We start from the raw sequence: 24,320 nt of genomic DNA, 5'->3' as shown, positions 1-24,320 counted from the left end.
GCTGTATTTTCTTTTCTTGATGGAAATGGGCCTCCATATGGGAGACTCAAATTTGAGCCTGTTTTCAAAAATAGAAAGTGCTGTCGAATTGCCTACCACATTTTAATTTGACTTATGTTGTGTATATAGAAAACAAGAGATTGTTTCTGTGACTAAAATGTTATCAATACCACTTTTCAAGTTTTGAATAGAGAACTACATGACAGAAACAAACTAGGTCTAACTTGTAATTTTCTTGTAATGTGTTTAATTGCTCTTTTATAGTTTCAGTTTTTATTTCTATCATTATTTTTACGTACACTTTAAGTTATTGACTTTTTAAAAATGCTTTCTCAGTCTATGTGTAATTATTTCCGCCTTTATTCTGTCCAGACTTCTATTTTCCCTTGTTACCTTGTGATTCCTGGATGTTCGATCTTGTGACAGAGTGATGCATCACACTATTTTACGCCTCTTTGCTGTAGTGACTGCGCATGCGCTGGCTCCATTGCCATGCTCGTCTCAAAGTTGAAACTGAACAGTTCACAACAAACACCCAGACGTTTCTCTACGTTGATGCAGTTGGTGAGTAAGATACTGGAAAACTCCACTTGTTTGTAATATTTTAACACCAACGAAGCGCAGTTAATTTACAGTTCGCTGTTTTTAGCTGTCAGTGTAGCAGCTACGAGCTAGCTTAGCTTCAGTTAGCTAACGTTAGTTTACAGTTTGACCTCCTGTGAGCTAGTTTTAGTTTCAGGTTTGAATCTGATATTTTATGAGGAGCAGTTATTCTCTCAGACGTGTCGAGCCTGTGAAATGAAAGTGTAATATTTGAGACGTTTATCGACCGACTGTAGCAGCAAGTTATCAGATGTAGCCTGGCTGTTAGCTGTGTCTTGCTAGCTAAGTTTGAGTGTCAAAACAATGTTATGCTGTCAGTGTGCAGGAACAGAACATCAATATTTTTTAAATGACTATGTTTGACCTCTTTGTTGTAAATGTAAACCTGACCAGAGGGGTTTTAATTAATTTGTTTTGTTCCAGTGACCTTCAAATACAAAAATACTGGAGAGACTTAAATCCTCTTGTTAAGGTCTAATTAGAAAACAGACAGCATGTTTGTTTTAACTGATCACTGATGATATTTGTAATGGATAACCATTCATTTTTATTAAGCCAAAATATACATATGTATGTATTGTGGCTATGGTCCACCTCATAAATACCATGTATATGTGAGACTGCTGCCGTAATGGTTTTGACCTGTGAGTTGAATGAAAAGTTTTAAAAAGTAGAGGATTTGTAAACCATTCTCTTACAAATGTATATACTTTTCTCTGTTTAGTTGTTGTTCAGCATCTTAAGCTGGGTCTGGTACCAAAGAACTTGTTTTGGACAACAATAAAAACCGAGTAGAATCTAGGGTTGCAACTGGGACATATCAGGACAGGATGGTATCTCGATATTTTTGTGTGGCAGTATCATATCGTCACATGGTGCCAAGTATTGATTTTTTTTTATTATATAAGTTTTTAATATTATAAACAGCGCTCAACAGTGTGAGCATTTCACTCACATTTGCGACTAAAAATAGGTGTGTGCGACCTGTAAAAAATATTTAGGGGCAGGTGCACATCAAAAAATCAGCCGAAGCAGCCTATATTTTTGTCAATAAAAAAATATGATAATCTAGCCGCAAATGTTGGAGGAACTCCAGCCGCCTTCCCTCTTCCCCGTGTGACACGGTTATGGGCGGTTTTCCAAGCCACTGTCGGCACAATGAAAATAAGTCCCACTGTCGGCACAATGAAAATAAGTCCCACTGTCGGCTGGGTGGAAATAAGTCAAAGTGTGGCGGAGAAGAGGGACCAGGAAAAGCGGCGGACCTCCGGGGAAGCCTGCTCTGTTCTCCCCGCAGTTAGGGACCGTTCGCCACGGTACCGCTGCTGGGCAGGGTGGAAATAAGTCCTGCAGAGTTTCAGAGGACCTGGAGAATGTTTTAGGATAGTAATAACATTATATAAGATAATCATATTGCAAAGATAATATATATAAGATAATAACATTAAAGACAAAATTAAATTGCAATACTTTTTCAAAACTTGATGATTTTACCTTTCTGTACATTTTGTATACAAATTCATTAAATAATTTTGCTTGTAAATGTCTATTTGCATCACGTTTATTATGGAAAACACATTATTTGATCAATTTACATTGTGCCCCTAAAGTTCTTTGTGCTCTCCCTACTTTTTCAACTTAAGAGCACATGTGCTCCTTGGGGAAAAAGTTAGCGTCAGGCCCTGACAAATACAAGTTACACTTTAGGTAGCCTACTAGAAAAATATGATCAATTGCTTTTTCAGTCCACTAGATACATTTTGCTGCTTCAGAAAATTTCAGTGAGATGAAAAGACTTAAAACTTTATGTAACTAGATAAAAGGGATGCTGACAAAGTTTTCCTTTAGGGACATAATTTGCATTTGAAAAAAGGTAACAAATCGTAATCTATTTTATTGAAATACTCAGCATATTACAACATATTTAAAATGGCAATAATATTATATCATGATTTAAGTTTTGTGATAATACTGCATGGAGCCTCTGGTGATTCCCTCCCCCTGCTGCAACTAGTGATTACTGTTGTTATCTTTTCTTTTCTACATCACTTGTGTAATTTGTAAAAGGGCAGACAGTTCAGTAAAATGGTTCAGCACAGTCAGAGCCTAATGTGACGTCTTAAAAAAGAACTGCTCATGGAAACACTGAATTTTGTAGTGACATTAACAAAGAAACAATATTTGATGTGGAACAGTCACCATCATGGCCAACAGCCTCCCTGATCCGCTCAATAGATCCATATAGGCACCAATATCAATATAGCATTTTGGATCATTGCATCCTTACAATCAACAGCCCAAAACACAAAGATATTCAGTTTGCAGTGATGAAAAGAGGTGCAACAAATCCTCACATTTTAGTAGTTGTAACCAGTGTTTGATTTATTTTTTTTCCTTTTATAAACAACTAAAGTGATCAGTGATCAGTCATCAAGAATGTTGTTAAATAATTCCTATTAATCAACTAATTGATTAATTCTTTTGGCACAAAATATTAGTTGTGAGTTTAGTATAGGGGTGCACTGATGTAACTGCACTGATCCTTTTTTCACAAATTTAAAGTGGTGTTTTTCTTTATTTTTCTTATCGCCAACAAATTTCATGAAAATACCAAAAGCAACAATGTGTTCGTCTGTTTAGCAACATTTCTCTTAATACTTAAAGACTTCTCTTCTCTATCTGCAGCACCGAGTAGCACCAAGTGAACTTATGACGTCATAAACCTTTAGACAGGTTCATGAATATAAATTAAATATAAATATAAATATATTTTATATATATATATATATATATATATTATATTATATAAATATAAAGTATCATTCATTTCCTCAAACAGCTGGTGGCTGTAACTTCCAGCAAACGTTACTCATACAGAAGACAACAGTGCATTTGTTAGGGACTACTTTCAGCGGTGGATTAATCCACATTTGATGCTTTAATGAGTACAAGGGGGAAAAGGGGCAGTATGTGTGGGATTGAGTCAAAAATAAATAATGCATCAAACATCAAACAACACACCCACCATCACATTTGACTTGTCTGAGCCTTGTTACACACAGTGTGTGGTTTAAATCATATCGAGTTGAGCTGATGTCTGTTTAACCCTCAGTGGTTTGTTTCTGTAGTCTGAAGTCAGCTGATCGACCTGCTGCTTGTCACCTGTCGGAGTCCGAGTCGCTGATGCTTTGATATAATGAGCTGCGTCGAAGGGAAGAACGAACCTGCAGTTTACCAACGGGTCGTGTCCAAGAACGCCTCGCCGTACCACTACATGAAAGTTTGTCTGTAAGTCACCATTTATTCTTTCTTTTTGTCTATAAAATCTTTCCATTCAAATTGATTTTGTGGTTTATTCACAATATCAGTAGATGTCTGTCAATCACTGCGACACCTGTGCGTCCATCCAGCGTGATACTTCTGTGTGTTTTCAGTGTGCTGGAGGATGAGTCTGCCAGACTGAGTGCAGTCGAACTGAAGCAGTTCATCATCACAGGTCTGAACAGTCTGTATGGAGAGGTGAGATCATTAATACAGCCGGGTATCGATGGTTCGATTCCCACACTGTGATCTGCTCTGAGGCTGTGAGGACCTGTGAATGGGAGCCTCCAGAAAATGCCAAGATAGTTCTGAAAATAAGTAGTTGGATCAATAGAAGATTAAAACGCAACTGAATTGTCAGACAAAAGAAGAAACTTGGTGACATCACCGTGGAATTCAGGACATTATAAAGGACATTTTCACTATTTTCTAACATTAGATAAATACACAAATAATCAGCGGATTATTCAATATACTATATATAATAAAACATATAATAATAATCGCTAAATGAAGCCCTAGTTTATTGGGATCGAAGAGGTCATGTTTTTGTCTCCAAAAATTATATGAAATGTGGGAGGTTTGTTTTTTGTTTTGTTTTGTTTGTTTTTTGTCAAGTATTTGTGTACATGTGTTTCAGGTGGGAGCAGCTTTGAACTTTGACCTGTTGAAGTATGATGAAGACACCCTCACTGCTCTTCTGCGTGTTTACAGCAAGTGAGTTCAGCAGCTTCAGGATGGGAAAGGAAAATTTCACTCCTCCTACACTACATGTTTTTTTAATTTGTATATCTGTGTGTGTGTTTTCAGGGGCTTGGTGAAGCTGTGGAGCTCCCTGACTCTGCTGGGCTCCTACCAGAACCAGGCCTGTGCCTTCAGAGTGCTGCAGGTCCGCAGACTTCATTTCATGTTTTCTATCAGCTGCTGAGGGACAGTTTAACTGACTGATGTCTGTGTCTCAGTTCAGAGGCTCACCTCTAAATGTATGACTTGTCACTGCTGGAAGTTTGACCGAGTGTTTGATTTTGAAAGTTCTGCAACGTTCTAAAAACCTCCCGGTTCGCACCAATGCAACTAGATGAGACAGTGTATCATCTCTATGCAACAGCTCTCTGTACTTTAATTCTGATTTCCAGCTTTTCAGGCTTATTTTGTGGCTGGATATAATTTGTAGCTTCTTAAAATATGAATGAGGATAGTGATAGTGAGATACTGGCTACAGCTGCATTTGTATTAGTGATGAAATGGTGAAAAACAGAAACAAAACGAGCATCAGATGGACTGTATTCATAATATATATACTACAATAATAGAAGTAACCATTGTCATTTAATCAGTCAATGAGAATGTGTGTGTTAGGGAGGCATAAGCACATACAGCGAGTAGCAACAGTGCACCACCGTCTCACCGGCACATTGTGAGGACGGAAACAGAGGGCTTGGCAGGAAAGGAGCACCTGCTGCGGCAAGCAAACACACTGTCTTTGGTCATTTTGACTCAACCAGCCGTTTTCACTACAAGCTGATTGGCTGTAGGTGACCAGCAGACTATGTACAAACTGTATAAACAAATCTCTCTCTGAGACACTAAAGACCATCCTCTTTTCTCTCATGTCTCTTCAGGTGTCTCCATATCTCCTTGCGCTGACAGGAAACAGTCGGGAGCTTCAGCTGGACTGAAAGAGGAGGACCTTCATTTTCTTCAGGATGAGGTTCATGTGGAGCAGCATCTTTAATAATCCGGGGCTGCGCCTCTCCCCTCCCTCCTGCCGGCTGCTCCACATCGGCCAGAAAGCCTCCCTCACCAAAGCGTTCTCCTCCCAGGACGTGGAGCTGTTCGGCGAGCTGACGGGCGACACCAACCCCCTCCACCTTGACCCGGCCTATGCCAGCACCACCGCCTTCGAAACACCCATCGTCCACGGCGTCCTCATCAACGGCCTGATCTCAGCTGTGCTTGGCACCAAGATGCCTGGCCGTGGCTGTGTCTTCCTGTACCAGGAGATACGCTTCCCGGCACCACTCTACATCGGCGAGGAGGTGCTGGCTGAAGCTGAGGTTCGCAAGATCAAGATGTCATTCGCCTTCATTGCCGTGACGTGCTCTGTCAAGGACAAGGTGGTGATGGAGGGGGACGTGATGGTGATGATGCCCGAGGACCAGCAGAACAAGGAGTGAGAGAAGGAGGAGGAGATGAGGAGGGCAGTGACACTCTGAAGTGACAGATGTGGTTACAAAATGGCTGCTGCAGCGCTTACACAATGGAATTAACTTTATGTTGTGATTTTTATTTTAACGCGTAGTTGAATGCTGACAACAAAAAGTGCGGCTGGACAGAGCAGCTAACAGACAGACGTGTTAGTCACTCAGAGATTTATTTTTAAGATGTTTAATTTGTCAGATCTGCTCTGTAGTTTGTGTAAAGTGTGGAATAAAAACTCCAAATGATCAGTTTTATTGTTGAATTTATCAATTAATCCATTCACGTTTTGTCACACTAGAAATTCAGCAGTGTTTAATTCAATACTTTTCTCATGTTACCCACTGCCACCTGTGTCTACTGGTCTTTAATTTCACTTCCACTACACTTTCAATGGCCTGGTAAAGTTTAATCAATATTTGTGACCATGAGCCGTGAACTGTCTGGAAGCCAGAAACCAGAGAAGTCTCAAACTTGTGATGTCCTCAAGGATAAAGTCTGAAGCTGCTCCACAGACAATGAATGGGAGACTGATTTTGTGGATTCACAGAATGTTTGCTTTCTTTTTTTTAAACCCAAATGAGCTTTATTTCCTCAGTTCTGAAACAGAAAATGTTCCCGTATCCTCAGAACATTCCTCTGAGTGCTCTCAATGTCATCTAGAATATCTTTCACTATTCATTGTTTGTGGAGCAGCTCCAGACTTGATACCCTATGACATCATAAATTTGTGTTTTAGCGCTCTAGTTTTTGGACTTAGGAGAGAGTTGTTCATGTTTACTTATATTTTTGGACAGTCTTAGAACATAGGAATAATGTATGAATTTTGAAAATAGCCGTAGTTCCTCAACAGGTGCTGTCATTGGTGACTTTGTCTCACCTTATTTTTCCCTAATTAAGAAAGTCCAAATCAACATGTGGACTTTTTTTATCGTCACATTTGCCGCCTTTAAACGTGTTAATTATTTAACACTTTGACCTCTCACACGCTGACAGTAGAAAGGTCACTTCATGTAAACTGTTCAGATTGGACCTTGGAACATAAGATTTTTGGTCATAACCAAATGTAGAATGTTGTATTTCATATCATGAAGAATATGTTAAACTTGCAATTAAACATTTTGCAAGCTTAGGTACTATATATATTTTTTATCTTTGATTTTTTAATAAAATTTAATTTAAAAATATGGTGGCTATGTTATGCTTGACAGAAGGTTTTGAAAGAAAAATATTGCAAAGGAAAATCTCTAAAAAAAAATCTTCCTCGTAGTGAGCAGTCAATTTAGGGTACAGGACGATGTTTTGGTACATTTGCGTGACAGGGTGGAACATTAAACTTATGGACACAGATAAATTGGTATTTTAACCAAAATATATATTTGAATTTATTTGCACATTTCCCTTGAAGAGGGAGGCCTTGATATTCTTCAAAACTAAGAAGTCTGAGATTTATGAAACATTTATTGAGAAATTGTCAGATTGGAAATGAGACAATCACTTGGGTTTAACAAAACCTTCAAAAAAATTAAAATCACAATTTTATTATTTATGTATTATTTTATTTTATTTTACTTAATGCTAATAAGCACACTTGAACTTTTGTCTTCAGCCAGTAAAAAAATATATTGACAGATTTTATACTGTCTCGTTTCCGTTTACCAATTTTGTCAAACTGCTTTAAAGAATGTTTTTAATAATTTTTTTCATTAGTTAATTTTATTTATTTACTGTTTTTTCTCAAGTTTTTAATTTCATCATGTGTATTTTCCCTTAAATCCTTTACTCTCATGCAGCGCAGTTCCCCTCCTGACCAGCAGGGGACTCTGACGCACCCTCACGCGCTTCCCCAGCCTCTAATCATGACGACAAAGCAGCTTGTTGACGTCTGATCAGCGCTTCCTGGTTACGGTAAAGCTAAGCTAGCAGCTAGTTCGCTTCTCCCGGGTTGTTGGTGTTCCTCCTCTGCTCAGCAGGGCTCCGCCTCAGTGTTTTCCCGGCGGCTTCAGTGACGCTGACAGACGGACGCTCACATCAGACTTTCACCGTCAATCCTCCGGGATGTCTTTCTTGGAGAAACCGGCCCCCGGCAGGCTGCTGCTGGACGACACCGTGCCTCTGACGGCGGTGATCGAAGCCAGCCAGAACCTGCAGTCCCACACGGTGAGTGTTTACTGGGAATAAACGTCACTTAACAACGTGTAGGCTTAACGGTAAAACAGCCATCCGTTATTCACTGTGGGCGGACAGATGTGTCGGTGCTCGTGGGTTTAAAATTTAATGCTAATTAAATGTTTTAAGGGGGCGTTTAAGTCAATCGCTGCGTCACCAGTTCCATTATCGGACACAGATGTAGAAGATTCATTTTCTCTCGTTTCCAGTGAAATGTTACATCAGCCATACACCACATCTCTCTGCTAAAGTCAATGTAGCTGTATAAACATTACTATCACCCCAATGAGTCTGTTGGCTGTCTCATTTTAAGCATTAGACTCGCGCTGTAACTCCATTATCGGACAGGCAGGCGGCTGACCCTGGCTCTGTGGTGCTGTCACTGATTAAGCAATTTCCTGGAAGCTCTTCAGCACACAGCAAACTGCTGATATAAAGGGATTTAGACTGGAGCATTGACACTGGCAGACTTTTCGGCCAAGAGCCGAAACCATGCCTGTAAAGCCCCGAGAACAGACGCTGACCTATGCGGGAATATCAGTAAAGCGAGTTTCCATTTAAAAGCTCGGCCTTTTATTGATTCCTATTATACTGACAAACTAATACGCAGTCTATAACAACATATGGCCGTTTTGAATTTGTAATGGTCTGTTGTAATGTTCGGCATACATCCTTATCACCAAATACTTGTGCAAAACCTTTATTTTGCATTATTTCCCCCCCGTCGACAGCTTTGTACTGACATTATCTGAAGCCCATGAACCGGTTAGAAGTGTTGAGATTTAATCAAAGGAAATGCTGTTTTCTGTATGTTGTCTATGCCGAACTGAAGATGCAGTACATCTGTATTTATAGTGTTAAAACTATAGTGACAGATAATAAACAAATGCTAAAATCTACGAAAACATTAAAAAGACAGATTTTCAGATGGAGTTTGGCGTTGCAACTCCCTCAGCATTATAACTCGGCGTTAGGGCAAGCCTGTGATCAGCGTTGCTTTGCACTAAAATGTGCACTTTGAACTCGTGCCTGCAGTAAGAAACGACGTTAAAAACAATGTGACTGTCAGTGACCAGTTAATCCGGTTATAGAAATAATAAAGAGGGACATGTGTCCACTGTCCGATAATGGACACATGTGCGGTGGGTTTGTTGTTGACAGTCCGACTGGAATCAGCTGAGCTAGCCAGTTAGCTTAGCATGCTAATGTAATAATGCAGTTGTAAAACAGAATCATTGCCTCACAGGAGAGACTCATAAACTCATGGATATAATTATTAGATTTATGTATTTATATTAGCCCACCATGTCTCTGTAAATTTATTGTGTTTGCACAGAGTTACTGGTTTTTGTTGACTTCTAATAGTCCACTGTGAAACTCAACCATAACAGCAACTTTCCTTTAATTCAGGGCAACATTTTTTGCAGATTTGCTTGATGCTGAATCTGTCAGATGGCTTTCCAGAATTTCTCAACATAAGCAGCTCCACAATTAATGCAATGCTGCGAGGAGACAGGCATCTGCACACTGAAACACTGTGTTTGAGCCTCTAGTAAAGGACTAGTAGTTTCCTTCTTGTCACCAATCACAAGTCAGTGACCTGAAGTAAGGAAAGTCTAGTTCATCTGCAAGTAATGAAATGAATTAAGCATAATGCAGTGCTGATTACGTTTTGGATTCCAAGGACGGAAAACCCAATTCAATGTCACTCTGAGAATTTGTAATAACATATTTAACAAAAAACACAGGATTAAATAATAACCTTTGTTTAAGTCCAGGCTCATAACATACTTTTATTCATTAGCGTTTGAGTCCCCTTCATGTGGTTTTCCCTGAGGCATGCCTGCCTGTGTGTGTTGTGTCTCTAAATGTGAGCTGTGTTCCTGACAGTTATGCCGCCTATCATGTATGTGTTTTAACTTTTTATTCCTTTTGTACAGTACTTTGGTCAATGTGAGTTGTTTTTCAATGTGCTTTATAAATGAATTTGAGTTGGGTTGAGCTGTATATGTTGTGCGGTCCACTCCATCCCTCCATATGGATGACAAAAAGAGATCTAATACTGTTTGTTTTAGTAGGGATCCCTAACCTTAAACTCAGAGTTGTTGCTGATGCCAGCACTCTCATTTTACCAAGCTTTAAATCTGTACAGCTCAGTGTGTGGAGCTCATTGGGATCATTTCCATGTTAAGTAACATGAGGTAACCAGAGATTGCAGTGTCACTAAAAACTGAGTCTGCAGCATGCCGTGACTGAATGAGTGTAGCAGAATCACTAAGTTATATTGACTCAGAAAACTGTTTTCAATATGGACCACCTGATCTCCCTAATAAGTGTCAGTTCTGATGCCGATACCAATCCAGCGTATTGCTGTGTTGCAGTTGATTTATATTTCTGTTTCCTCAAGCCGAGTCCTGTTGCAGATTAAAGGTCAGCAGCTTTACAGACTCCGGTCGAGTGGAGAGTCATGAGAATGGACAGAAGGGAGGTTTATTTGTACCACACCTTTCAACAGTAAGGCAGTTCAAAGAAACACAAGGCAATATAAAAAGAGTGAATAATGAAGACTCTGTTGACATGACATCAGAAGAGAGGGTGGGTATCATGAATAAAAGATGACATATAATACACACACTGCTTCACTGGAAAAAACTTAATGGAAGTTTTAGTCTTTTGACATTTCCAGAAAGACTGATGAAAGAATTCTTCAATGACAGATTGTATTGTGTTACAGCAGCTGCTCCTTTTACCATATTTCCTTAAAAAAATTATAAAATGAATCAGTCTTTGTTCAGCACTTTGCACCAAGCACTTCGAACACAACAGGAAACAGTAGTGTCACCACTAAAATAAGATAACAGATTACTCTCTCTGTCGCAGCTGCACATACAAATAAAACTGACACAATAAAAATGGGATCAAACGTTTTCTAAAGATCTGAAAAGCTGGACAGGAAGTGATGTCAGCTCTTCAGTTATTTACATCCTGGCTGTTTGTGAAGCTGCTCAGTTCACATGAGGGAATGCGAGATTACAGCAGAAACCAGAGTTTGTCGGCGGGAATTAGACTGAGAGGATTAGATTAAAGGGAAATTCCATGTTTGTGCCATGCTTACTTGTTTTCAGAATTTTGTTCTTTGTTTTTGTCCATCATAAAAACATTTTAGTCAGCGGCTTCAGTGCAGAGAATATGTGCGAACATGGTGATATGATCAGATTCTCCACTGAGCAGCGTTATCTGAACCATTTAGTAAGAAATGAAACAGAAACTGAACAAACCTGAAATAAAAACCTGTTTGATGAAGTTTAAACACGGCCTTTCATCTGGCTCTGACTTTATCAATGAAAACATATGACTTTCTTTTAGAATCATGATCTTGATCTAATGATGTTAAAACATTTTATTGTAAAATCATGACTCTGTCTTGTAATATTATTATTAAATTTATCTAATTATTATCTAATAATATGACCCTTTTCTCATAAAACTACAATTAATTTACTTACCATGATTTTTTTATGTATGAAATCAACAACTTACACCTGCAGCATTGTAACTTTTATTTTGAAATTATGACTTTATGTGGCTTTTAATCAAAGCGTGCTATTTTGTGTAACATTACGACTGTGCGTAATTTTTTTCCTCGTTAAACTGTGAATTTATTTGCATATAATTATGGCCATTTACCTACACATTAAACCATTTTGTAATCTTAAAAATACTAGTTTACTTGTACTATTTTGGGGCTTTTGTTTCCTCAAAATCACCCCTTTATTTTGATAACAATACAGCTTTATTTTTTCATCATGAAATACCTCAATAATGTCTCACAACAGTGGTTCCCAACTGGTGGGTCATGGTCCAAAAATGGGTAGCGGGTCTGCAAGTGACTTGCGAACATAACAAGTTTGTAAAAAACACACTTTAATTAATTACAGTGAATTTCGCCACAGAGCTTTTATTTTGAAGTGCCATCTCCTGCTGTAGAGTGAGTGACTAATGGACAGCTACTTGACAGAGACAGCAAACTAGCTTAACGACATGGTCAAACGTAAGTATGACGCTTAATGTATTAAACTCTGTGGACCTTGAACTAATGACTAAGGAGAAATCTGGACCCCGGAGCTGGACCAGTTGGGAACCACTGTCTTAAAATATTTTGACTGTATTCTAAAAATGTTAACAGCTGGCTGACTGTTGGACACACAGTGACGGCTGTTTGATTCTTAAAGGATCATTTCCAATTTTATTTTTAGTTCTACCCTTATTTAAATGTATACCATGCAGGAATTGTCGGTCACTGTTTGGTCAATGTTGCCAGTGAGGTGAAAGTGAAAGCCAACCCCCTGATTCACTGTCATAACCTGTATTTGTGTTTTTTGGTACTGTGTCCATGATTTTAGTCGTTTCCTTGGATGCCTGCTGCTTATGGGCAGGCACCTGGTTGCTACCAGTTGGAGCTACAATTTACTTTTTGTTTGTTTATTTTATCCGTATTCAAACACAAGTTAGATTTAAATACACACATGCAGTTATGAACTGAACACAGTGTGGAGAATTGATATGCGAAGTGCATGTAGGTGAGCTCCAGGTAGTGGAAATCAGGTGTGTGAAATGAGAAGCGAACTGTTTTTGACCGTGTTATGGAAGCATGTAGTGTAAGCATGAAGTATCGGCATGAAAGACTGAATTTGCTGAATGGAATAATGATTACATCTGGACAGTGCTGTTGCCCTTTTGTGTTATAGTGAGCATGTGTATGTTGTATTGAGAATAAATGGATCGCCAAATTCAAAGAGATAAAGGGCACTGGACATTGGTTTATTGTTAGCACAGAATACGAGTCTGGAACAAGTTCACCCGTTCACCCCTCTGTGGCTTGTTTAGAAATTTTGTAATGCTAAAAAGTCACTGAAATACCTTCTTATAAAGTCCTGACCTCACCTATGAGATGTTCCCCGGAACAAAGCATGGTATACCTGTAGCAGTTTTTTCTTACCCAGTGTCGTCTCATTGTTTCAACCATTTACATTTCTTACCATTGTACATTATATTTTTTTTAAAAAGCAGCAAATGTGGCGCCCAGTAGCTCCGTGGGTAGAGCTGGTGTCCCATGTACAAAGTCAGTGTCCTTGCTGCAGTGGCCATGGGTTTGATACTAGCCTGCAGCCCTTAATCACTTAAATACTGCCCCGTCTATTAAAGGCAAAAAAGTAGCTAATGAAGTGTTTTGATGGTTGTTTTTCTCTCTTGTCTCTCAGGAGTACATCATCCGAGTCCAGAGGGGCGTGTCCTCAGAGAATAGCTGGCAGGTAAATGCACCAATTACCAGTTAGAATTTACAACTCTGCAAGTCCAGTCAGTTTGCCTGGTACTGATGAAAATGTCTGTGTCAGATCATCAGACGAATATGGAGACGAACTGCCTAGTCACAGCCATTTTGTCTATAACTGATAGATGTGTGTGTGTGTGTGTGTGTGTGTGTGTGTGTGTGTTGCAGGTGATTCGGCGCTACAGTGACTTTGATGTTCTCAACAGCAGCCTGATGGTGAGTGTCATGACTTTCGGTGTTTAAAACATACTGCTCTCACAGATGGACAGCACAGAAGAGTAACATGGAGGTTTTGGGATTCTGACATGAATTCAAGTTGCTGCTCTGCTGTTTAAGGCTGAAACTACAAACTTTTTACAGACACCTTTCAACTTTAAATACAGAGCAGAGTGGGTTTGATAAAGACGACACAGGTGACTACTGTCCATGGGGTGTGACATTTTTAAAAACTCTTCTCCTGAACGTGGTGGACACAACTCACCTGCCTACAAACTGATGGTCTGCTTTGGAAAATGGGCAGCAGTTAAGTTTAGTTGAATTACAGATAATTTGCTGCTACATAAAAGAGCAACCTGGTATCTTACAATGTGTGTCGAGATGTCTTGTCCATGTTTACACACACAAACCCCTAATGCCACACACCAACTTCTTCTTAGTCAACCTCCTTCCTGTCTGGGAACGCTCAGTGGCGGTTCGTTACGACATGCTGGAGGCTTAACTGTTGTGTCATCGATTTCCCACAAGCCTCGGCTGGTGCAGTGAGAGGGCAGTTTGATGATTGTCCCTGTGCTGGTTATGGATTTTAAGGTTGTACTGCACAGTCTGAAAACGCTGCATCGCCTCCAGTATCTCGAAAAAAAGCTGCTGTCTGCACCGCTCCTACTGACGAGATTAAGCTCATGTTGTGAGTGATTTTTAGACATGCTTGCAACATGGCTCTAGGGATGATAAAGTCGGCGGTCGGTCCACCACTTTGGTCCAGAGTGAGATTTCTCAACAGTTATTGGATGCCTTTGGATGCTGTGAAATCCTAGTTTTAGTCAGCAGACAGCTAGCATGGTCGCTCAATGGTTTGCACACACGTCTACCAACTTTAAGATTGTAGGCTCAAGGCTCCAACAGTAACAAGTATTTCCTGTGTGAAGTTTTGTTATCCAGAACAAGAATAGCACTAATCTTATTTGAAGTTATTTTATCTTGTTTAAAGACTTGCGGTGGCTGGACATCCTGACTCGTTTAAAGATGTCGTATCATGTGAAAATCATTGACTGCACTGGCAGCCAGAATTACTTGTTTCAAGCAAAAGAAAGCTCAAATTATCTTAAAAGTTTTCACTCAAAGGAACAGTGTGTGAGACTACTAGTGGTGAGGATTACAGATTGCAACCTGCTGGAACTTCTCCCGAGTTAAATTTCATCAGTGTTAATTGTTCAGGAGGTTTTTACCAGGAGCGGAATTATCTCCAGACGTCTATTCCTCTCTGAAACAAATGGACCTGGTGATTAAAGCTGATAAAAACACTGAATAAAGTAGGTTCATGTTACAAATCAGTGTTTCTTCAATGCTCTTTAGCACATCACAGATAGGCCACTAGCCCAGTATCTCCTTATGTTTGCTCACCTTTTTTTTTTTTGACAACTTACCATCAAATTGCTCAGGAGGTTTTTACCAGGAGCTGAATTATCCACAGAGGTCTCTCCAAAAACAGACCAGGCATCTCATTTATAAACTTTGCGTACCCCCAAAGGAGGCCTGAAAGAGGGGTACACCACTTGCCACGCAAAAGTTGTAATCTATAATGTAATCTAAACGGAAAATTGGTGATGCAGATGGCGAGGTGAATGCCTGATGATAGAAAATGGCGAATATTTTTTGGCGCACACCATTTTTGGCCACTAAAAGATGAATGGCAGAATGTAGTCAGTTTTGGTTTGTCCGTTCTGGGCTATTGTAGAAACATGCTGGTGAACATGGCAGACTCTGTGAATGAGGAATCTCTCTCTATGTAGATAAACAACTAATTTTAAGGTAATCAAAACACAAATATTCTTATTTTCAGCTGATTTTACACTAAAGAAAACATACTTATTATATAATAGTCCATTTCCGCCATTGTATCCCCCTAAATCCTACACACTGGACCTTTAAGATTTTAAATTATATTATTGCATTGTGCATGTTGTTTTCCGAATTGATGAATATAATCAGTTCGGATCCTCTCAGTGTCACATTGTGCCGTATAGATCTCTAGTAAATCTATAATCAGTGAAACTGCATTATAGCAGCCTGGAGCAGATCGTCCTGGTTGTGACTCGTCTTATGTCCAGGTCACATCATTCCTGGATAACAGGAAGCTAGCAGTTTTTCTGCTGAGGTTTTGCCGGCTCATTTCCTTCTTGGGGTCTCCCACTGACCCCGACCTCCCGTCAGCTCCTGATCTTCAGTCAACATACAGCAGAACTGTCGGAAACCTGTTGTTAGTCTGTCTCCCTGTTTGTAAAGACATTGCTGAAACACAGAAAATGACAACAGGGGGTAAAAAATATACATTCACTGGTGATCAAAACGATCTCCGTCTTTGTCTCTCTCCAGGTATGTGGCATCAGTCTCCCTCTTCCTCCAAAGAAGCTAATAGGAAACATGGACAGGGAGTTTATAGCAGAGAGGCAGAGAGGATTGCAGGCCTATCTGGACTCTATTACCCAGCATCCCCTGATTTCCAGCTCCCTGACTGTGAAGAAGTTCCTGGACCCCAACAACTACTCTGCCAACTACACAGGTGTGTTCCCTCGTCTCCACTGAGAGACTCTTTACAGTTGTTCTTCAAAGGTGGAAATTAACATCAAATACTGTACTTGTATATAATTTTTAGGTACTTCATACTTCCTCACTATAGATATTATTGCTCTTTTAACCCAACTACATTCACCTGAATTTAACCATTGTTACTGTTTTCAGATTACATGCAAAAGATATGATTAGTTTATAAGAACTGTTAATTCACTGTTATTGATTCACCAGAAGTGTTTAAAGGGACCGTTCTAGAAGTATTGTCTGTTTGATTGAGTCTGTTTTGTCTATCCATGAATAAATACATTAAGAATAAAAACAATAGTTTAAAGGAGCTCTAAATGATATTTAGAACCTATCCATGATTCAAAGGTTGTCTTAAGCCACCTCCACATTGTTACGGCTCTCAACCTGTTGGTGGCTGAACTGCCGGCTAGCAGCTAACAGTGCTAACAGCGCTATCAGTGGCGACAGTGCTGACTGTTTGACCCCAGAGGGAAACGGAGAAGGAATGCTACACTTCAGGGACGACCCATCCAGATATCAGGGGTGACAGCCGTAAAAACACAGTGCAGATTAATGGTGATTAGCTAGGCAGTGGGACACAAGCATGGGCTCACCTGCACAAACATGCATGTGCAGCCAGACCGTCTACCACAGTTACTAACAGAGAAGCTCAGATTACAACACACACAGAGGGAGAGTGAATTCCTTCTCTGCTCAGGACGCCATTACTCCACTATATCTTTACACAGCATATTAATGCTATATTAATGCTCAGAATATTGTAAAGATCTCCTATGATATGTGTTGTATCTGAAAATATCTGACTATCGTGTCCCATAGTGGTAGTTTCAAAAGGGACACCCCAACAGACATCACATGATGACCATGATAGCTGTATGTTTATGAACATGGTATTATATTAAGAGATTTTGTTGGGCTAACATGGACGTAAATGCTCGGTCAACATAAGGGGTGGGAATCACCATAGGCCCAGTACGATATTATCACAATACTTCAGTCACGATACCCCATCCATAGTCAACATGGACCTCAGTAGACCAAAAAAGAAAATAGAGATTATTTTCTTGCTTTTTAAGCTAAGTGTCTTTCTCTTTTTTTTTCTGTGTGTGTGTGTGTTACAGAGATCGCTCTGCAGCAGGTCTCCATGTTCTTCAGGTCGGACCTGAAGTGGGAGGTGCTGGAGCCTCTCAAAGACATCGGTAAGACTCTGAACCTGACTGAAAACTGCAAATTTTTTAACATGAGAACTGAATGCAGTGCTAATGCTAACCATTAGCAATTATGTGAACATGTTGATAATTTCTTCTGCTTTGTTGTATTCATTCTGTATGCTCATTAGTAGGGCTGCAACTAAGGATTATTTATGTTATATATTAATCTGCCAGCAATCTTGAACTTGTTGAAAATACCGAAAAATGCCTGTCACATTTCCCTAAAGCCCAAAATGATTTCATCAAAGTGTTTGTTTTGTCCAACCAGCAGTTCAAAACCCCCAAAGTATTCAATTTACTTTGACAGAAGAAAAAAAGCTGGAATCAGGGAATGATTAATCATCGAAATAAAATATTTTTCTTTTTTAACGGCCTGATTGTTTCACCTCTACTCGTTATATTCATCACGTATTTATTATGCCAACATCTGTAATAGTCTCTGTTCAAACACACAATTTGCAGTCAGGTTACACATTTAAAAGAAATCCAATTGTTCTCTTTACAGGAGAGGAGTCGTTTTAAATGACTGATGACTGTTTCACTCACTCTTAATGTGATCTCAGCCTGAGTATTGATTAATAATCAAATGATTTGAAGGCATTTAAACACAATGAAGTGATTGATGGCCACAGTTATCAAATCTCCATTGAAGATGAACTCGGAGACGGTGGGTTGTTGTGAAACCTGTGTGCTGTTGTTATTTATCATCACAGAGCCAACGTGATTATCTGAAGAAAGAAAAGAAAGGAAAGAAAATAAGAGTTGAAATAAACTGATAGAGAAGAGTCACAGTAAACAAAAAGTAAACCTTTAACTTTAAAGTAAGACTGTGTCACTTATGTTGAACAGCGGCCGCTGTGGCTACAAGTAAAAATTTTGAAATAAAGCCAAATACTAAAATTCAGCTTAAACTAGTTACTGTTCTGTAACAGCAACACAAGCGGACAAGAGTTGTAAAGTCAGCAAACTGAGTTAGTTATGTCCGGTATACAGTCCGTTACCATAAATGACTGGTCATAACTGTCCAACTAGCTGTAGCTGCAAAACCCCTGAATGTATTGAACTTAGCAACAGATTGTTTTATTACTTGTGAGAGGAAGTATTTCTTCTTCTCACAAAAGGTACACCGTGTTGCTTTGAGGCAAAATAATAATTTAATGTTTAATTCTTATTGTTGGAGTTACAAATGAAGTGACATTCTGTTTGTTTTTCAGGCTGGAGGATCAGGAAGAAATACTTCTTAATCAAAAACAAAGAGCAGCCCAAAGAGAGGTATCTGCTGAGCTGGGTGAGTACAGTGGAAAGGTAAAACATGTGACACATAGTTCTGCTGATTGGCTCAAATATCAGAGATCAAATAAAAAGAAATGAGGAGTGCAGTTCTCTAACCACATATATATTAAATTACTAATTTAACAAGTCAGAAATGTAAGACACGTGTGCAATGTAAGACTTTTTATCTGGGTCTTTAAATAGTGTTTTAAGATCATCTAAGTCAGTGGTTCCCAACTGGTGGGTCGTGGTCCAGAAGTGGGTTGCCGGCCGATTCTGAACGGATCACAAGTGACTCACAATTTGTTAATATTGATAATCTTTATTGTATTTTGAACCACAATGTGCTGCCTTGTTTCTGAAGGAATGTAAAGTTCCATCTCCTATCTGATTAAATCAATCAACCAGTCAGTCAATCAATCAATCATTTCTTTGTCACATGAAGTTACACAAGCTACAACTCCAGTGAAATGTGATCCCATCAACCTCTTTAACTCGTGCACTGTAATTTAGTCTTTTTTTTTTGTTTTTTAAATTTAAATTTTTTTTTTAATGTCGTCTTACATTGTTGGCTGCTGCTTTATAATTGTCCATCGATATATAATCCATCGTTTCTGGTTGTGGAATAATTTAACTGAAGTTTTAAAGTCCTCATTAAGTTAATGATTCGTCAATGTAATAAAATGAAGTATTTTGTAGATAAAAACTTGGAGTGCGTTTGACATGTCAGCAGCAGGAAGTTATTTAATGCAGCAGTGACTAAGTTCAGAAAACAACACAAACAACAACACATGGAAAAGTTTAACTCCGATTTCTTACTCGTCTTTCTCTTAGAGGAGAGAGACATTTAGAAAGAGAGAAAGAAACGTTTTCCTCTTGAATTTTTCTCTGACAGTATTCAATTGTTTCCAGGAACGTATCCCACACTGAGTACTTTCCCAAATTCCAGAACAGATTCAAGTTAATTTAAATTCAATCAGATGTAATTGCCAGATGTGAAAGTATTGTTCCATCAGAAGCGACGGATGTGGACAGAGAAATAAAGTCTGTAAACACTCTGATTAAAACCTCAATCACATTTCTGTTCAGCTGACTAAAAGCAGTGTTCTTGGTCTTTTCTTATTTGTGTTTGTCGAACTGAAAACAGATTTAAACGAATTCCGTCAGAGCCTGAAATGCACTTCATTTATTAAACAGGATTAAACCTGATTTATTGAAGGAAAAGTACATGACTTAAATTACGTTTGTGTAACTCAAGTTTTTCAGAAGGAAATCTGACGAGAAAATTCAATTTATTAGAATAAGTGCTGAAATCCAAAATAATTAATAATCTGTGTGTGTGTCTGTGGGTGTTGTAGGTGGACCTGGGGCCTGATAAGTTCCTGTCGGACAAAGACCTGCAGTCAGCCATGAAGCTGCTAACCAGCCTCTCTGTACGTACACAGTGTGTGTGTCTGCATGTGTAGTTATCACTGCCTTACACAGCCAACACAGTAACTACACATTGGTTCAAACGTGGAGATCAGATTCTGACTGTCTGTCATCTATTTTAACATGATGCAACATTATTATGTCATAAAACGCAATAATATCTGGTAAAAACAGTGTGTGAAACAGAAAGGATCCAAACTACAGTCACAATACTCTAGTTTGTTAATCCATGGACTGTTGACCTAGTCACTCATTACTCTCCCACTGCACAGAGACAGCTAAAGCCAACATGTTGCCTGTAGGTGGTAAGATAGCCACAGCTGAACATAGCTTTGTCTTTCCAGCTGTATTTCCAACTAAGAAACATTGCTAAAAGTCCATCATCTCTCACAATGACTTGAGGACTGTAACCACTGCATTAATCTCCTCAAGGCCTGACTATTGCAACTCTCTCTACCTGGGTGTCGACCAGTCATCTTTGTCTCGCCTGGTGCAGAACGCTGCAGCGAGACTCTCTGCATCCCTGCACTGGCTACCTTTTAAATACAGGATTGATTTTAAGTTTATTTTATTTGTTTTTAAAGCCACACATGGGCTGGCAGTGGCATCCCAGTATATTGCTGAACTTCTCTGTCCCTATTCCAACTCCTGACCTCTTAGATTCTCAGAACAAGGTCTTATAACTGATCGAGGCTGGTGGGTAAGAGAGATCATGCCTTTGTGGTAGCTGCAACAAAGCTCTGGAATAGGCTTTAACTCTCAGTGAAATGCTCCCCCTTAATTGGGGCTGCTAAGACAAATCCTAAAACGTACATGTTTTCAATGGCCTTTGGTTGTTTGTAGTGGTTTTAATATTTAAGTATTTTATAATCTTTTTTTACGTATGTAATTCTTCTTACCGGTATTATACTGCTTTATATTTGTGTGTTATTCTTTTAATTTGCACAGCACTTTAGTAAACTGCAGTTGTTTTTAAAATGTGCTGTATAAATCAACTTGATTTGTCCAAAACTAAATAAACAGTTTTTTCCCTGGGCTATTATCTGTAATTGATTAAAAATAAATTTTGATTGATATTTGATGGTCATTCGGGTAGTTAGTTCTATGTACATAGTTAGTTATCCCAGATTACCAAATGACACAGTAGCCAAATCCAGTCATGATTCACAAAAAAAAAAAAAAAAAAAACTGCTGGAGCTATTACTGTAATCTCAGCTCTTTGGTCTCGTGGAATTCATCGGATTTGTTGCGATTAAGATACTTTGAAATTACATGTTTAAATCTCTTAATTTATACTGTTTTTATTTCAATATAAATATTAATAGAAGACAGACTAATACCTACTATAATTATGTAAATAATTAAACACTTCCTCCTTCTCTTCCTCCTCCTGCAGACTCCATATCTGTGTCCGCTGTTGTTCTCCAGCACCAGTGAGTCCTCAGCTCTGCTCATCAGGCCATTCAGTGAGAGAGGCTCTCTAAGGGACCACATCTGTAAGGTACGCTGTGCGTCGGTGGCGTAGAAGCATCACGCTTCAACTGAAGTGCTTGCCGGTTGGCTGATGGTCCAGATTTTGAGATATTCGTGTCTTAGATTTACATTTACAGGTGAACGGAATTAATTTGTGCTGCTCGCACCATTGAAATAGTGCATCTTCCCAGAAACAGTGTCTGGATGAACCACAAAACTCATTGAAACTACTTCTTCAGCAGTAGTGGAAGAGTATTCAGATCTTTTGCATGAGTAAAAGTGGCAACATTACAGAGTAAAAGTACTCCATTACAAGTCCTGCACTCAAAACACTACTGAAGTAAAAATATAAAAGTATTAGCATCAAAATATACTTAAAGTACCAAAAGTAAAAGTGCGCATTATGCAGAGTGGTTCATTCTAGAATAATGTATATTATACTATTAGATAAGAAATATTAATGTGTTAATCACTTAAATGTTGCAGCAGGTAAGGGTGGAGCTCATTTAAATTAGTTTAAACACTGCTGGGTAGCTTAATTCATCATAACACATAATTCCTTGGTTGATTTAACGTTTGTGTGAATAATCTGAATCAAAGTACCTCGTAACAAATGTCAAATAAATGTAGTGGAGTAAAAATAACAACATGCGCCACAAAAATAGTTTACAGTACAAAGTACCATAAAATGGAAATAATTAAATAAAGTACAAGTGCCTCAAAGCTGTACTTAAGTACAGTACTGGAGTGAATGTACTTAGTTACATCCTGCCACTCATTTTGGGTAGAAAGTAGTTCCTATAACAACTGTTGACTGTCTCCTCCAGGTGAAGCCCAGAGAGAGTTACCTGAAGAAGTACTGTAACCCGAAGAAGAGTCAGGGTCTCGAACTGCAGCACATCAAACTGTACGGCCGTCAGATCCTGGAGGTGTGTATGCACACTCTCACACACATACACACAGACACAGACACAGGAAACACATGCAAATATCTAAACCACACACACCACCACCAAGTGTTACTTTCACTTCAGAAGTCTGAGTGTTTGTGTCTGTGTGTGTTCAGGGCCTGAAGCTCCTCCATGATGGCGGTATGTTTTTCGGTCACCTGCACACATCCAATGTAATTGTGGATGAGGGTGTGTGTCGACTGATGGACGTAGAGAACGGCATGCTGGGAGTTCCGTCAGCGCTGCGACCCGCCTTCACTCAACTCAGGAAGATCAATGTATGTAAACAAGCACTAAATTAAACCAGAATATACGGGGTGATTTTTGTGTGCTCTCTGTCTTTCTTTTGCTTTCCTTGTTTGTTTGTTTATTTTTTATTTATTTTATGTTGTATTTGCGTCCGCTATCTTAAATAACTAGATTAGATGAATGTGTGGAATTAACACATAGTATTTGCTTTCTTCAGCCAGAGTAATGAGAGCAGCAGTTTTGCCTGTGTAGGCTCCACTTAGTGCATGTCTACACAGTTGGCCCCAGGGCCGGACGTGCCTGTCCTAAAGCTGAGAAAAAAAAGTTGTAAAAATATTTTTGAATAAATAAGTCTGCTGCTGTGAACAACATCTTTAAAAATCCTTCAAATTCTATGTGTGAAAAGTCATCCTGTAATTGTACTAACATACTTTGTTATTGACAGTTTATGATACATGAGTAGTTTGTTTAAGTACTGTGTGTGTGTATGTGTTTGTGTGTGTGTGTGTGTGTGTGTGTTTGTGTGTGTGTGTGTGTGTGTGTGTTTGTGTATCTGCAGACCACAGAGAGCATCGACGTGTTCTGTTTTGGACATTTACTGTACGAGATGACGTACGGCCGACCGCCAGACAGCGTCCCCGTTGATCAATACCCCGCTGTCCCCTACACCGCTGTAGGTCAGTATAGTAATACACACACTCACACACACACACACACACACACACACATACAGATTAATGTGAACATACACAGATGCTGTCATGGGTCTTTATTTGGAACATCCTCAAAGACAGTGGGAGGGTCGTCACTTCTGGAAATAAAATATCAGGTTTACTGAAATGTCTCAAAGTGTGTGTATTATTCCCACTGACTGTGCTGTGTTGACTTGTTGTGTGTGTTTGTGTGTGTTCAGTGTCAGTGCTGCAGTCCATCCTGTCCACAGAAGCCTGTAAGAGCGGGATGCCAACAGTGTCGGCGCTCATGCAGACACCGTGAGTTCACCTGTTGTCAGTCTGTGTCCTGTTGTTTTCAGTGAGGTTGATTGATTTGAAGACCACACACACATTAAGGCCCAGTCCCAATTCTCCCCCTTGGCCCTACGCTTAGTTTTGCAGTGCCCTCCACTGAGGAGTGGCCCTTCATAACGCAGCCACAGAGGTAGGGTATGAAATCTTAACCAAGTAAATGGGACACCACTCATTACAACATCAGTAGCTGAAAACGGCACATACATAAGTTAGTTGTCAGCTAAAAGTGATGAATAAACAGTTGAAACAGTTAGCGAAAAATAAT

At 39.2% G+C, this 24,320-nt stretch overlaps 3 protein-coding genes across 5 annotated transcripts in view; all 3 read left to right on the top strand.

Moving 5' to 3' along the window:
• The first annotated feature begins 447 nt into the window (after window positions 1–447).
• Window positions 448–5,684, top strand: rpp14 (ribonuclease P/MRP 14 subunit). Its single transcript, XM_050038975.1, has 6 exons — window positions 448–564; window positions 3,732–3,891; window positions 4,038–4,122; window positions 4,565–4,641; window positions 4,735–4,813; window positions 5,547–5,684. Exons 2-6 carry the CDS (start codon window positions 3,800–3,802, stop codon window positions 5,601–5,603), a joined length of 390 nt encoding a protein of 129 aa, XP_049894932.1. The 5' UTR covers window positions 448–564; window positions 3,732–3,799; the 3' UTR covers window positions 5,604–5,684.
• On the top strand, window positions 5,631–6,374 carry LOC126386563 (hydroxyacyl-thioester dehydratase type 2, mitochondrial-like). The gene has a single exon (XM_050038974.1). The coding sequence runs from the start codon at window positions 5,631–5,633 to the stop codon at window positions 6,099–6,101; it is 471 nt and encodes a 156-aa protein (XP_049894931.1). The 3' UTR covers window positions 6,102–6,374.
• A 1,638-nt stretch (window positions 6,375–8,012) lies between these two features.
• Window positions 8,013–24,320, top strand: part of pxk (PX domain containing serine/threonine kinase) — a 37,643-nt gene continuing 21,335 nt past the window's right edge. For all 3 annotated transcript variants that reach the window (XM_050038368.1, XM_050038370.1, XM_050038369.1), the window contains exons 1-12: window positions 8,013–8,283; window positions 13,554–13,604; window positions 13,793–13,840; window positions 16,217–16,403; window positions 17,563–17,640; window positions 18,867–18,940; window positions 20,283–20,357; window positions 21,752–21,856; window positions 22,656–22,757; window positions 22,895–23,056; window positions 23,587–23,704; window positions 23,941–24,019. In XM_050038368.1, coding sequence (XP_049894325.1) covers window positions 8,182–8,283; window positions 13,554–13,604; window positions 13,793–13,840; window positions 16,217–16,403; window positions 17,563–17,640; window positions 18,867–18,940; window positions 20,283–20,357; window positions 21,752–21,856; window positions 22,656–22,757; window positions 22,895–23,056; window positions 23,587–23,704; window positions 23,941–24,019 — 1,181 coding nt within the window. In that variant the 5' untranslated portion in view covers window positions 8,013–8,181. The remainder of the gene's footprint in view (window positions 8,284–13,553; window positions 13,605–13,792; window positions 13,841–16,216; window positions 16,404–17,562; window positions 17,641–18,866; window positions 18,941–20,282; window positions 20,358–21,751; window positions 21,857–22,655; window positions 22,758–22,894; window positions 23,057–23,586; window positions 23,705–23,940; window positions 24,020–24,320) is intronic.

Source organism: Epinephelus moara, chromosome 24 (genome assembly GCF_006386435.1).
Source record: "Epinephelus moara isolate mb chromosome 24, YSFRI_EMoa_1.0, whole genome shotgun sequence".
NCBI classification, from domain to species: Eukaryota; Metazoa; Chordata; class Actinopteri; order Perciformes; family Serranidae; genus Epinephelus; species Epinephelus moara.
This window is presented reverse-complemented; position numbering and strand designations above follow the sequence as displayed.

Excerpts from the sequence above, each read along its gene's own strand:
- rpp14 (XM_050038975.1), top strand. The coding sequence starts at position 3,800 with ATGAGCTGCGTCGAAGGGAAGAACGAACCTGCAGTTTACCAACGGGTC. Across the intron at positions 3,892-4,037 it reads CACTACATGAAAGTTTGTCT|TGTGCTGGAGGATGAGTCTG; the intron begins GTAAGTCACCAT and ends GTGTGTTTTCAG. Across the intron at positions 4,123-4,564 it reads TGAACAGTCTGTATGGAGAG|GTGGGAGCAGCTTTGAACTT; the intron begins GTGAGATCATTA and ends CATGTGTTTCAG.
- LOC126386563 (XM_050038974.1), top strand. The coding sequence starts at position 5,631 with ATGAGGTTCATGTGGAGCAGCATCTTTAATAATCCGGGGCTGCGCCTC.